The sequence below is a fragment of the Bicyclus anynana genome, chromosome 14 (genome assembly GCF_947172395.1).
Source record: "Bicyclus anynana chromosome 14, ilBicAnyn1.1, whole genome shotgun sequence".
NCBI classification, from domain to species: Eukaryota; Metazoa; Arthropoda; class Insecta; order Lepidoptera; family Nymphalidae; genus Bicyclus; species Bicyclus anynana.
This window is the reverse complement of record NC_069096.1, coordinates 1,497,346-1,512,260: the sequence shown is the minus strand read 5'-3', so window position 1 is coordinate 1,512,260 and position 14,915 is coordinate 1,497,346. Positions and strand designations below refer to the sequence as shown.

At 37.0% G+C, this 14,915-nt stretch overlaps 2 protein-coding genes across 2 annotated transcripts in view; one reads left to right on the top strand and one right to left on the bottom strand.

Moving 5' to 3' along the window:
* The window catches only part of LOC112057902 (kinase suppressor of Ras 2), a 28,399-nt gene extending 25,864 nt beyond the window's left edge, over positions 1-2,535 (bottom strand). The window contains exons 1-2 of the mRNA XM_052885603.1: positions 2,218-2,535; positions 314-451 (exon numbers count right to left, since the gene is read on the bottom strand). Coding sequence (XP_052741563.1) covers positions 314-451; positions 2,218-2,382 — 303 coding nt within the window. The 5' untranslated portion in view covers positions 2,383-2,535. The remainder of the gene's footprint in view (positions 1-313; positions 452-2,217) is intronic.
* Positions 2,536-2,684: 149 nt separating this feature from the next.
* Positions 2,685-14,915, top strand: part of LOC112057903 (uncharacterized) — a 62,503-nt gene continuing 50,272 nt past the window's right edge. The window contains exons 1-2 of the mRNA XM_052885342.1: positions 2,685-2,920; positions 3,026-3,177. Coding sequence (XP_052741302.1) covers positions 2,872-2,920; positions 3,026-3,177 — 201 coding nt within the window. The 5' untranslated portion in view covers positions 2,685-2,871. The remainder of the gene's footprint in view (positions 2,921-3,025; positions 3,178-14,915) is intronic.

Sequence of the window (14,915 nt, the reverse complement as noted above, 5' to 3'; positions counted from 1 at the left end):
TCTGCAATGGTCCCACAGAGGCCTAGTAATTGCGCATATAGAGCATCAACACTGAGCACTTTCTACCACAGAACAAATATGACAAACCGTGGCATCCTTATGTGGAAATCCAATGAATTCTGAAAATGATATTTCTATTTTGAACATGAAATGAAATGCTTTGAAATGCCCTTCCGGCTGGTCTGTTTTTGTCATCTACAATTTGAACACCTTCAAGGCAAGAGTGAATAGGCATCTTCTACACATCTTGCCTGGATACTGCGCCTTGACCACAAGCTGTCATGAGAAGTGCTACACCATATTGTTATCTCACCTCTATAGCATCAACACTGAGCCCCACAACGTGCAGCCATTGCCGCAAGCTGGGCACGTGTCCGAGCTCACGTTGTATATCTTCTTTGAACTGCGCCTTGATTACTAGCTGTCTTGAAAAGTGTTTCACCAATTTGCTCTGTAAATAAAGTGGACTCATTACTTTTTTTCTATGACCACTGTCTCAGACTACACCATAATCATAGATTTATTTAGCTAGATACTGTATTAGTACAGTGAGGCTTGCAAGAACAGACACACTTTTTCTTTCACAGATATACCTCTTATCTATCCTTTTGTACTTATTACCCCTACACTTCCATCATCTTACTTAAATACTCATCCCCATATACTAACTATAATCCATCTTCCAAAGAGATACCTATGCTTCCTAGGTAGCCTGTCACAGACACAATGTGCAACAAGGACTCATTGTCAGGGACATGTACAGGGAGGATCAACTATTCTGCATAACATGCCTAATGTCACCCCATCAGTGTACAGTCTAAAATGTATGAAAAGTCACTAAGACTATTTGATTTTTAGAATTTGACTTTATTCAACCATTTCAGACTTGAGTTTTACAAAATATTTCTAAATCATCATCATTATCAAACACAACACACATTTGAGACACATGCTATTTAATTTCTTAAAATGCACACAAGTGAAAAGTTGGAGGTGCATGCCCCGGACTGGATTCAAACCCACACCCTACGGAATCAGAGGCAGAGCTCATATCCACTGGGCTATGACAGTTCTTACATATCTGTATTTCTAAATATAAAATTATTTGTAGAAGGAAAATTATATACAAAACTCATTAAAAAAGTTTGTTAGTAACAAATTGACCAGTCAAAACAATTGTTAATTTTTGGTTATACCAAAATTATGTGATATTATCATGAATAAATTTTGGTTTCACAAATATCAACTAGTTAACACAAAAAAATAAATATTATTTTAATATTCAATTGAAAAAAAAACACAGGTCATCAAACAAACACCAAACAATTTTATAAATACAACAATAATTACTATATAATGCATATTTTTTCCTCACCCTAAAATTTATTTTTAATGATTTTCTGTATTTGGTGTAGGCCTGTATATAGTGTACCCTTAAAAAGAACTTCTGTCCTAAATATGTAAATTTATACCCATTGAATTGCAAAATAAGTATTGTGTGTATTATAATTGAAATCAAGAAAGTAGGTGGGTGAAATCACCCCGTGTATGTGGAACTGGGTTTGAAATGTGTAAAACTGCTCTCTAAATATTATAAACTAGCTGATGCCCTACGGTTTCATCCACCCAATACCTGTTTCTGTTATAATATAGGGATAAAGTATAGCCTATGACACACAATAGCATGGCTTAGTGGAAAAAGAATTTTCAAAATCAGTTTAGTGGATCTAGAGATTATCCCCTACAATACCACAAACTTTACCTCTTTATAATATTATTTTTAATTTCTATTATAAATTAAGTTACTACCTATTTCCTATTAACTTTCATTCATTATGTAGGTATTACATTTTCATAATATTCATGAAAGTGGCAGAAAATTTTGAAGTTGAGTTACTCTACTATCGGGAAATATCATAAAGTTTAAAAAAAAATACGTAACATAGTTCGAAATAATGAATCTCGGCAACAAAACTGAAACATCTGTATGTTGAAAACGTTTTATAGTAAAACCGTAGTACACTGGCGTAGCAACCTTCGTGTACGTAAAATAGGGCAGTTTCAGCTCAAGGCTACTGGATATGCGCGCGCTCACACTTTCTACAACGGCAATGAACTGTTACAGAGATCCTTGAAGTTCAGGCCTGGCAAGCAATTCAAGGGCATTATCTTATTTCCATAACACAGTACCCGTATTTCTGACCGCAGCCCTCTTACCTCCAGGGTCCGGATCTCCTGTTGCGTCAGTTCTGCGCTCGTCGAGCATACTGTCCTCAAACCCTCGAGCCTTTTCGCCGAAACGTCTATCATCGACTGCAGTGTCTCTATAGTCTGAATTGCATCACGGATTCTCTTCTTTTCGTTCTCGCTCTCTGCATCCATTACAAATATCACAACACTATACACAATCCGCTAATCACTACTTATAAGTAAAAAACTCTTTATTCATTATAAAAAATAAATATGAATATACAAAACATTGCAGGTATTGTATTGCCGATACAGCGGCCATGTCCGAAGAAAATCTATATTTCTTGTCTATGACAACTTTCTTGTCATAATCGTCTACCGATAGACAAACGTCTGACAGTTGACAGCTGTTTTCACTTTTCTTTGGTAGTTTTTACAATTTTGATAGGGTAACATTAGTTACTGCCACAAAACGTCAAAAAAATCAACAAAAAATTTAGTCTATGATTTAAACCAATGGAGTGAGGACGTTTGTTGTGAGATTTGTTTCCTATTATTTTTGCCTTCCGTCGCTAAATATCTGTGTAATGTAATAAACTAGTTAGAAAAAAATCTTTTTTACTTCACGTGTAAATAGTGATTGTGATTTTTTTCTTAGAGTTTAGATGTAGACACAGTAGCATGTTTCTTAAACGCATATTGGTGCCTCTGCTCTGCCTTGGAATAGAAGGTAAATAAATAACATTGAATTAAATAATAAATAGTTGTTGTATGCACCCGATTTCTTGTTTTATTAAACTTCACGGACGTTGATTATTTTTATTTATGTGCGCAGTTCCGCGAACCTTCGGCGAGGAGGTGGAAATTCGGCAAGTGGAAGCGGACAAGGGAACGAATGTTACGATCCCCTGTGGTGGTCTGCTGGTGATTCCACCTCCCAACGTCCAATGGGTTCATAGAGGCAACCGCACGCACCATGAAGTGTTGGTAAGTTTTCATTTGAAAAACGATCACGTAATTATATCCGTACATATTTATAGCCTTCATTTTTTAGTTGAAAATCTAAAATATAGTTGTGTTCTCGTATATACAACATTTTTTAACTAAAGACAAAATACTTACTATAAAAATAAAGTAAGAACCTATAATTATTAGGTATGATGTGAATAATTTGTTTAAAAACAATAATGAGGCGTTTTTATTATAAAAGCGAGTTGTATTTATTATTGCGCGAACTCATAATAGCCCATTGAAAATTATTGCTTACGCGTTATAAATTACACCATAAAATAGGTATAACATTTTAATAGCTACGTTTTTTTTAATTATTCACTACTAATATTAAACGCAAAAGTTTGTGTGGATGTTTGTTACTCTATAACGCTGCAACTACTGAACCGATTTGGCTGAAATTTCTAACTATTACTTTTCATCACGGAAAAATCCATAGATCCCGAGGGATTTGTAAAAAACTAAATTTTACGCGGACGAAGTCGCGGGTCCGCTAGTTTTAAAATATTATTTTCATTTGCTATGTCTTCGTTCTAAAACAATAAGTCTGAAAATTGAGTTCTCTTGAACTTCTAGCTAAAAAAAATAAACAAGAAAAAACATAATGTACCTACCTATAACATAATCTTCATTATATTATTAGGTATGTTTAGTCACAACTTGTTAAAATAAAGTCATAATAATGCAAACCGCAAGCCAAAGACTTCCTTCTCAGAGAAAATCCATTTTCCTTACTCCCGGTCAAAGAGCCTAATACATTGGTAGATTAACCAAACCAAAGATATCATTACCAAACAGTAGTACAGGCAGACCTTTTCCTATTTTTTTAATTTAATGTTACATACAATTAATTACTTTGAACTTGTGATATGACCTCTTGTTTCAACTCATTGTACAATAGACAATCATGAATCATGAAACATAACTCATTTTTAATTTGTACTATTCAATAGCAATGTGGTTTTACATGATACAACTGTTTAGGGGTTGAATGAAACACAGTAATCCAATGCGACTCGAGTTGCGACGCATCGTAAGAAATGACGAATTTTTAGTAGTGTCGCTTTTTTACACAAATTCGTTTCGCCGTTGTGTTTCAACCCAAACCTGGGGTTATCAGTAGCGGTTTCCCCCACATAGTTCCCGTTTCCATGCGAATACGGGTATAAAATATAGCCTATGACAATCACAAATAACGGTTTTCTAGTAGTAAAAGAATTTTCAAAAACGGTTCTTTAAATCCAGAGTTTACCCCTACCAACCAATCACCAACCATCCAATCTAGAAGTATTTTCTTTCAAACAAAAAAAAATCAAAATTGGTTAAGAAATGACGAAGTTATGAGGTTCCTCCTTTTTTTGAAGTCAGTTAAAAATATGTTGTTAAAACTTTTCCTTCATTAAGCGTCCTTTGCCCACACTCAAGGAGCAAGAGACAATTGAATAAGATTTTACAATCGCAACGCAACTTGAGTCTTTGCCAAAAAAATTGCCTCCGTATAAAATATCGAAGAAATTTGCTCTATTGAATTCGAATCTTCGAATTACTCATAGACAATAAGTATTGATTCAAGGGTTTTTTTTTTTATTTTTTACCGACTTGATAAATGGAGTTATACATATAGTCAAACTTGAAGTTTCAAAAGTGCTTGTAAACTAAGCCTAAGCCTACTTGAAATAAATGAATTTTGAATTTGAATTCAATGACGCAATGAATTGTACCAACTGGCCTATTTAATAATTTTAAGTAACTTTAATATATAATACATAAAGTTTATCAATTAGCTATTGTTAGTAATTCTTAAGGCATGTGATTTCTTATTCACTTTTTATATATTGCTAACTGATCACTAACTGATCACCACTGAGTTGTGATTTTCGTTAAAAATGCTTTACGGAATATGAAAAACGCGGTTGGTATAGGTTGGTATGTTGGACTATTGGCCTAACCCCTCTCATTCTGAGAGGAGACTCGTGAGCCGAATATGGGTTGATAATGATGATTAGAACGAGATTAGTGAATAAGCCAGATAGGCCTCTGTTTAAGCATTTCGAAGCGTAGACATATAATGTTCGCAAAAACCACTAGACGCTTGTATACACAAAGTTGAGCTCATAATTCAAAGAAATATCTATTTATAGAAGCAAGATGCGACAAACTTGGGTACTCACTAATTATGTTTAGCAAGTAGACACAAAAGTTACCATTTCTTACGTACCTAAATTTAAATTATAGAGGACTCAAACATAAAGCTTTAAATTGAGTCCTTTATACAATAGCAAAGGTTAAATTCTTTTGACGCAAACAACGTCGTCTCATGGTACTTTTTCATTCACAATGTAAACCTTTGAAATATGAATAAACCATTACGTTCATTCATGGGTTGTAAAGCTTGCTATCAATCTGAGTTAAAAATCAAAATTTTGTAAAAAAATATAGATAAGGTAAAATAAAACCTTATCTATATTTTTTTACAAAATTTTGATTTTTGCCTTTCTTTTTACTCCATATTAACTTTTACGCGCGAAAAACATAACCCTTCTTGCAGTCGGGTAAAAAATAAATATTAATGACTTTTGTTTACATTCTGTGAAGATATTTAACTTTTGAATACTTAAATTATCTTCGAAAATGTATTGTATTAAATTGTTTTCGAACCAAATCTATTATTATTACTCTTAACAGATTAGGCACTGGTTGGAAATATTGATAATCACTAATAATTTACGTAGTTGGAACTATTAATTAATTTTGTCGTTAACCCTCCACCGGTCTAATTCAGTTCAATTCACATGGTTTTCATTAAATAAATACTATATCCATAATAAAGGCCACACTAAGAGTCTTGATAGTCCAGTGGATATGACCTCTGACTTCGATTCCGAGGGCGTAGATTCAAATCCGGTTTATCTTCCAAAAAATGGGGGCGCGAACGATGCAGTAACTGAAAAGCTGAAATTATGTTATTTAACACGTTCATTGCAATACCACGCGACGTCGCGTGAAGCGGCCTTTTACGCTGTGACCGGTAACGCGACGTTGTGTGGTGGTCCCTGACAATCTTGTTAGAGCAATAGAAAATCGGTCATTTACCTTATTTCATAAGATTTTGACTAGGCAATGAACGTCTTAAGTTCGAATGGTTACAGAATTCCACGCGGGTGATGTCGCGATAGTTCTTTAAAACAGTGCTTATACGCCTATGTGGTTTTCGCACTCCAATGATGCCATATCGAGATAAACTAGGAACAATGATAGCGCAGGACACCCGGTCGGTCGTAAAGTGAATTGGTCGATGTCTCCGTTTGGAATAGAGAGATCTATTTATAGACAGAGACTACAGATGACTGTCGTTTATTGCGTTTGCGGCGTTTGATTCTGATGTTTGCTACACTGTTCTATTTGTATTTGTCTGTGATGGCGACATACAATGACCTTTCCATAAATGTAAAGACTTGCTAGCCACCATCAGTATTACCTACCTATCCAAAATTCATGGTAATATACTAGTAAATGTGAAAGTAAGCTTGTCGTTTATCTTTTTAAGGCTTTAACTAATATGGGTATAGGAATAAATTGAATCATGGAGCAGAACATAGGCTATTTTATTTATTATTTGTCTACTTTTTGGCTACTGTCTGTTAAAACTAGAAAGCTGAAATTTGGTATGGGTAGGTATGTATATTACAGTTCGCCTAATGTAGGATGGTGCGGGTGACAATTTCGTTTCACTCTTGAAAGTTTGCCGCGATTCGCGATAGTAGTACCCATTATGAATGTCATACAGGCGACTGTCACCGTACTCATGATATCTGAAAAACACTTAAGTCTATAAAGTGATAAAAAGAAAATTTAAAAAAAAATAATTTTGGGATTCCTTCCTAACATGTAAAGTGATGATGAATTTTTTATCGTCTATCCCATAGTGTGTGGGATGGTTATCGGTATTTCTGTGCATTACATAAAGGATTAAAGTGCTTCTACGAAATCCTACATAACGCTTGGCCCGACACGCACTTGGCCTGTTTTTTTTATCGCTTAGAAAGGAATATAGTTTTGTACTTACTGGTAGAGTACGGGACTACACTGTACTCCATTCGCGTGTCATTGCTGACACACTCGATATTTTTTGCGATTATTTTTCGCGCCGCTTTCCGTTTAGTCGCAAAGTAACAAAAGCTCCGCAAAGCTCCCTCAAGCTAAGCGCACATCCGGCGCTGGAGCACCATTTGCATACGCCGGCCACTTCCAACGGCCTATTGTTGATCCCCGCCCGTCGCCCGTCGCCCGATCCTGGTTTTAGAGAATTGAATTTTCTTGCGCGCTTTGGATCTTGGGGTTATTTCAGCACTCGAGTCTGACGATACTGTTTTAATTTATTTTTTATGTAGGTACCTACTCGGAAAATAATAAAATATGGATATATTTTTTATTCTAAGATGTTCCCAATGTATAAACATTATAATGAATTTTGGTTAGAATATCGACATGGTTAATATCTATGGAATGGCTTTAGCTTATTAGTTATTCGATTCTGATTGTATCGCAGCTAAGAAAACAAACTGCGTGCTCGAATTTTTTATTTACGAAAACTCTTGATTTTGACTGTGATAGTCCAGTGGATATGACCTCTGCCTCCGAGTCTGGAGGGTGTGGGCTCGAATCCGGTTCGGGCCATTTTTCGGGGTCCAACTTTTCAGTTGTGTGCATTTTAAGAAATTAAATAACACGTGTCTCAAACAGTGAAGGAATCATCGCAAGGAAACCTGCATAACAGAGAATTTTTATAATTCTCTGCGTGTGTGAAGTCTTCCAATTCGCATTGGGCCAGCGTGGTGGACTATTGGCCTAACCCCTCTCATTCTGAGAGGAGACTCGAGCTCAGCAGTGAGCCAAATATGGGTTGACAACGACATAAGACGTAATGAAAATTTGTGAGTGTCGGAACGAGATAACCACGCAATTTGTAGGACATTGTGGTTGTTATAAGTTGTATGAGCAACAGTAAAAAAATGGTTAGTAGTATTTGGTACCAAATATTAAAGTAGGTAGGTAGTTATTTTAATTAAAATTATTAGAAAAGTAACAATTATATACCTACTTACTGACTTTTTTTCAAAATTGCTTGTAGAGTAAATTTGAATTTCAAATTAAAGTAACGGAAATAACCTAATGTTAGTTAAAGTAGGTAAATTCAACATGAAATGAAAAATATTATACCAACTCTTTATTTCAAAATTTAAACATACTAGATTTTGGTATTGCTTTCCAAGAGCTTTTTGTAGTCAGTACGAACTTTTTTCAGACTTTATCGGTTCAACAGTGCCTGTGAAATAATCCTTCGTTAATAAAAACAGAAAATAATTTGGTACGTTCGCGTTTCGAGTAACTGCAGTCAAATATTTTAAAATACAGGTCAACCGAACACGTCTCGCCGGAAATTAGAAGTACGTGTGAGCTTAACTGAAATAGGAATTCAATCTCGTACAAATTGGAATATTTGCTTCAGATGTCCGTCCGATTCTTACGACCTTTTCCTATTCGTCCGTCAGCCATGAACGAATTTCGTCTATCATTTCCTCTCGGGCGATAACTCGGAAAATGTTCCCGATTAGCCCATGTGGCTTCATATAAAGAGTTTCTGGGTACGAGCCCTGGGCCGAACTGTACTGAGCTTAACTTTCTTTTAACAATATTTCAATAAACATTTTCAAAAGTAAATTATAATCTAAGTTCCGTATAAGAAACGACCTTCACCCATCTGTTTATTGGGTGAAAAGTGATTGAGAAGTGAAGTGGTGAAGTGATTTTTGATGTGTTGATCCAGAGCAAAATTTATTTCCATTCCATTTCAGCCAACTCGCTTTAGTAGCCGCAGCGCAATTGAGGAACTAACATACACACTTACACACACACAAAACTTTCGCCTTTATAATATTAGTGTGATTATGATGTTGAAAATATGTTCCAAATAACCTCAAAAACTCCTGGCCAAAGACTATCATTAATGTTAGTTATAGTATACATATAATATTTTTATGCAACCTACTCGCAATATATTTTTTAACATCGTATTCACACTAATATTTAAAGGCGAAGCAAAATTGGACAGAAAACACTTATCATCCAATAATCAGATGGGTGAAGGTCGTTTTTAATTCGGATCTTCTACTATTTTTCATTGTCTATGGTAATACCTACATTATGTACCCAATAGGGACAGTGCCCCGTGCTCGCAGACAGTTCATAAATAAATTAAAAACTCCGGAAGAGTCAGGAAATTAGTAAAACCGAGTAGCAAAGTGAACAGAGAGAATTTTGAATCTTTAACACAGTAGGCAAGCTCTAATTCGTTAAAGTCTACTCCGATGAAACCTGATTATCTCCTATACCTACATTTATTTTTTCAGGGCTGTTTTTACCACAATATTGTTATACAAAGCCCTAACCAATAAAGTATTATTGGGTAATTTTCCGGAACTCTAATATAAAATAGTTGTAGGTACCCCGCGCTTTCACTCACATGGTTCCCGTCCCTGTGGGAATAACGGGATGTTAAGTAGCATTTATGAAATTCTGATGTGATTATCAGAACAAAAAAAAATTCACTATCATCATTATCAACCCATATTCGGGTCAGCTCGCTGAGCTCGAGTCTTCTCTCAGAATGAGAGGTCAATATTAAATCCAGGCCAAATAGTTGAAAATTTACAAAAAAATCCACTCTTCCCGTTACGGGGGCTTTTTATCGCCCAAGCAACGGGGTGGTCAGAGCTCGAGACTTAAAAACATCACAATACGCGCCGTCTCAAGGATTGTTGCGTTCTGTATTCTACCCTTGATCCAACAATCAAGCGAAAGCTTCAAAAGGTATTGGTCGAATATTTTTGCTATAAGACCATGGACTGAAACCACTTGCGGAACAATAACGGTTGACTCAACATTATAACAATTTATCAGGATGAGAACCTGCCGCAATTATAAACATCTTCCATCTTTTTTTTTGTTTGTCCCCATAAGAGACAGAGCTGTTTCTTCAAGCTTCTCATGGAGGACAGACTCAGACCAATTACCTTTGGACTTGCATCCAAATTCACTAACAAAATTGATTTCCATTCATTTTTTGAGGGGACGAGATAGACTCACACATCGAAAATATTTAACACCAATAAATATATCCCTTACACTACACACAACTACAAATTTAAATCGTAACACACACATGTGTAATTTTAACATAATGAAACCATGATTCTATAGATTAGGTACATATAATCATGGTGTTGGGTAGAGTCCTCATTCGCACGAGAGTTATACAAAATAAATAATTGAAATACACCTTCATTTACCTTTATACTATAATAAATAAAAAAAAACTATACTTGAACGATTTTTAAACGTCCGTTAAAAAACTCTCGTGCGAATAGGGGCTCATAGATCATAATCATATACTTTTGACAGAAGAGTAACGTAAAGGCAGGTCCTATGGTAATTGATCTGAGGGCACAGAGAAATTTCCGTCTCTTACATTCGAGGTACTAGCGAGGGGGACAGGACGTTAAGTAGAGCACGTTGATTATCTTCAATTTAGCTAACCAGTTCGTTTCAGATTTGGCGAGCTGTGTTGAGTGGTCACAGTACTTTATAGTTGTTTTTTTGTGTCGTTAATGTCGATTGATGGCGACACAAATGGTTAGCCAATCAACAAGACGCGACATTATTTTTACCCGATTCAGAAGTAAAGTGATGATGATGTGTGAGTTCGAACTGCAGGCTAATTCACTATCTTTGAGTATGCTATCGTGTGCTAGTTGACATATACGAAATTGAGATTATATGTAACAAATGTCATCACGTGTACTGGTAGATATTATCAGCAGGTAGATGACATTTTGTTAATTGATTTAATGTTTATTTTAATAGGTTGATAATAAAGACCACAATAGTGAATAGGCCAGCTGTTTAATGTGTACTTATCAATGCCCCTTTGATTTTTATTAGAATGAGATCAATTTAAGAAAGATTTGTTTTAACCTGTGTAAACTTAATGAAAATGTCGAAACATGATACAAATGTATACTAATATTATAAAGAGGAAAGAAACTACACTGGACCAATTTGAAAAATTCTTTCGCCAATAGAAGGCTGTGCTTGGAGTTTCTCTGACACAGTTCAGCTAGTTGCGAAGCTTAAGTGGCAATGGGCAGGCCACATAGTACCAGAACCGAACGACGTTGGTGTCCCAAGGTGCGGGAATAGCGAACCTGAACCGGAAAGCACAATGTTGGTCGCCCCCCACTAGGTGGACCGAAAACATCAAGCGGGTCGCTGGATGCTGGCGGCTCGAGATCGCTGTGTTTGGAAGTCCATGCAAGAGGCCTATGTCTAGAAGTGGCCGTTTATCGGCTGATAATGAGAATGATGATGATGATGATGATGATGATGATGATGATGATGATGATGATGATGATGATGATGATGATGATGATGATGATGATGATGATGATGAGATGATGATGATGATGATGATGATGATGATGATGATGATGATGATGATGATGATGATGATGATGATGATGATGATGATGATGATGATGAGATGATGATGATGATGATGATGATGATGATGATGATGATGAAGATGATATATGATGATGGCTTTATTTTATCTCCGTATTGCCACCGCGGGATTTTGCTAGATTAAAAATAAATTGACCTTTGCCCGTAGAATGTATTCAGACATTTCTCGGCGAATCGAAGGCTCCAGTCTCAATGACTTCTAGATGTTATCTGAAACGTCTTGGTTCGGATAACATCGCAAAGTGTTTGTCAACCTTCAATCCCTACTTATTTTAGAATTGAGGCTAAATTTTCAAGTCAAATTTCAAGTAATTCATTGGTCGATAGGCATTCACAAAAATCATCTAAGTATAATTTTGTTATATTTTATTCGGGAGATCGTACCGGAACCACCACGTAATTATACGTATGTTTTCTGTGCCCGAACGCTAAATCGCTAGGCGATGCGTCTTTTCCGGTAACTAGCCACGGCCGAAACCTCTCACCAGCCAAATAATTTCTTAAAAAAATGAAAAGTTAAAGGTGCTACATTGAAGATCGATGGTCTGACCGTTTGAAAGCTGCTATTTCCCAAAGCCGCCATGGTCAAAATTTTTTGTTTGCATTCAGTACTTACCAATGTATGATGGATGGAAGTAACGTGATAGGAGGAGGATTAAAATCCACACACCTTTCGGTTTCTACACGACATCGTACCGCAACGCTAAATCGCTTGCCGGTACGTTTTTGCCGGTAGGGTAGTAACTAGCCACGGCCGAAGCCTCCCACCAGCCAGACCTGGACCAATCAAGAAAACCTTAATCGGCCCAGCCGGGTCAGGACCTCCGTTTTGTAAATCCAGCGCGCATACCACTGCGCCACGGAGGCCGTCGACTACAGATGTAGTTATTAAATTAATTTTTTTGTCCAGAAATGTCTACGTCATCAATTTAATTATACCATGTTTACATCGTTAAACGTTGCTCAATTTAGATAGGTACATTTATTCTCCACCAGAATTTGGAATTAAAAGAATAATTAATGACGAGTAGAAGCGGACAGTGTAATTAGGGAAGTTGATTAATTTTGAAGTCGCTAATCCAATTACCAAGGTTATCGGCGACCTTCATAAAGACTGTTAATCTTCTTTGGTCACGTAAATACGCCTTATAGAAATAATATTTGTAAAGTTCAAATGAAGGTTTATGGTTTAATAATAGTACCTATAAGAAATTTGAATCCTCTGATCTCTATTTATCGAAACCTAAATCCAAATTCATTTTATCCGCTAAAAACCTGAAAGTTATTACAGATAGTCAATATATTTTTTACATTATTGTAAAGTGATAACTTGTGATAAGAAAGTCGTAAAGAATTGAAGACCTTTGTGTAAGAAAGTCCTTATAAGAGGCAGCAGGCAGACAGGCAATGCCCAGCAGTACAATCCCATCATCATCATCATCATTATCAACCCATATTCGGCTCACTGCTGAGCTCGAGTCTCCTCTCAGAATGAGAGGGGTTAGGCCAATAGTCCACCACGCGGGCCCAATGCGGATAGGCAGACTTCACACACGTTGAATTTAGACACAAATTCTTCTTCAGACATTCTTAGGTATATAGGTTTCCTCACGATGTTTTACCTTTACCGTTCGAGACAATGATATTTAAATTCTTAAAATGCACATGACTGAAAAGTTAGAAGCGCATGCCCCGGACCGGAATCGAAGGCAGATGTCATATCCACAAGGCTTTGTCACGTCTCTAGAAGGCTGTCAGAGGGCGGTAATCACTTGACACCAGGTGACCTGTATACTCATTCGCCCCTTACAACGATGAAACAAATGTCTCGGCGTGCATTCAGGGTAGTCGTTACGTGAGTGAACCGCTTCGCGAAGCCGCTTGTTAGGCGTGAGCCAAGGTCGAATACGTTAACGCGCTTGCAATGACTTTACTGCTGCTGGTTTTGATTGGGTGGCAACTAATCCATAATTATGCTAATTATACTATCTATCTTTATTATCTTTAATTTACTGTCATCAATATTATCGTCATCACCATCATTATCGTATATTAATGGACCACTACAGAGGTTTCTCTTATCATCATCATATCAGCCGATGGGCGTCCACTGCAGGACATAGGCCTTTTGTATGGACTTCCAAACATCACGATCCTGAGCCTCCTGCATCCAGCGAATCCCTGCGACTCGCTTGATGTTGTCAGTCCACCTTGGGACCCCAACGTCCATCAGCTCTTCGAACTATGTGCCCCGCCCATTCCCATTTCGCAATCGCATCGACACATCGAGCTATGTCTTTTCTTTATCGTCTTGACTTTGGTTCTTCTGCGGATCTCCTCATTTCTGATTCGATCACGCAGAGATACTCCTAACATAGCTCGTTCCATCGCCCGCTGTGTGACTATGAGCCTTCTTATGAGGCCCATAGTTAGCTTCCACTGATCCGATACCTACGATGCGGATCAGTCGCCTACCATTAGATGTCAGTGATAAGGACCGCCACCTAGCGTTCTCCGAGGCACGGACGTTTTACACCTAACTTCCAAGGAATTCCCAATGCCCGGAGTTTAAACGTCAGAAGGGCATGTCAAATATTATCAATCACCAGCCCGCTTTGGAGCAGCGTATAGTGGATCTACGCACGATCCAGGTTGATAAACTCAAGAAAAAGGTTAATACTTGCAGTGTAATAAATATGACATGGTTCAAGGTCTCCGGTTTGCAGGAACAAAGTCGCAGGCATTGTATATCCCTCTAAACGCATCGCCTAACATCGCTACTGTGGAAAGGTACTGTCGTAGCAGAATCTGCACTGGCGTATGCTCTGTTCATTCATATCACAATACTGTAGCGAAGAGCTTCGTTTGCTACGCGAGGCAAGGCTAGATGGCACTATTGTTTTGTTTGATAACCTTGCCGACTGTGTATCCATACGTAGTGCTAGACATATGGAGATAATTGTCACCTCAGTCGTCTCATTAGGCGTTTACGCTTCTACTGATCTGTGCATTCTTAGTTCTGTTACCAAGTGGGCCGACTCTTAGGCTGAAATTCGATCATATTATTCTTAAATTCAATGTTTGCCAAAAAATGGCGCGTAATTAGCTATCAGGTTCTTAGATCATCTAACATT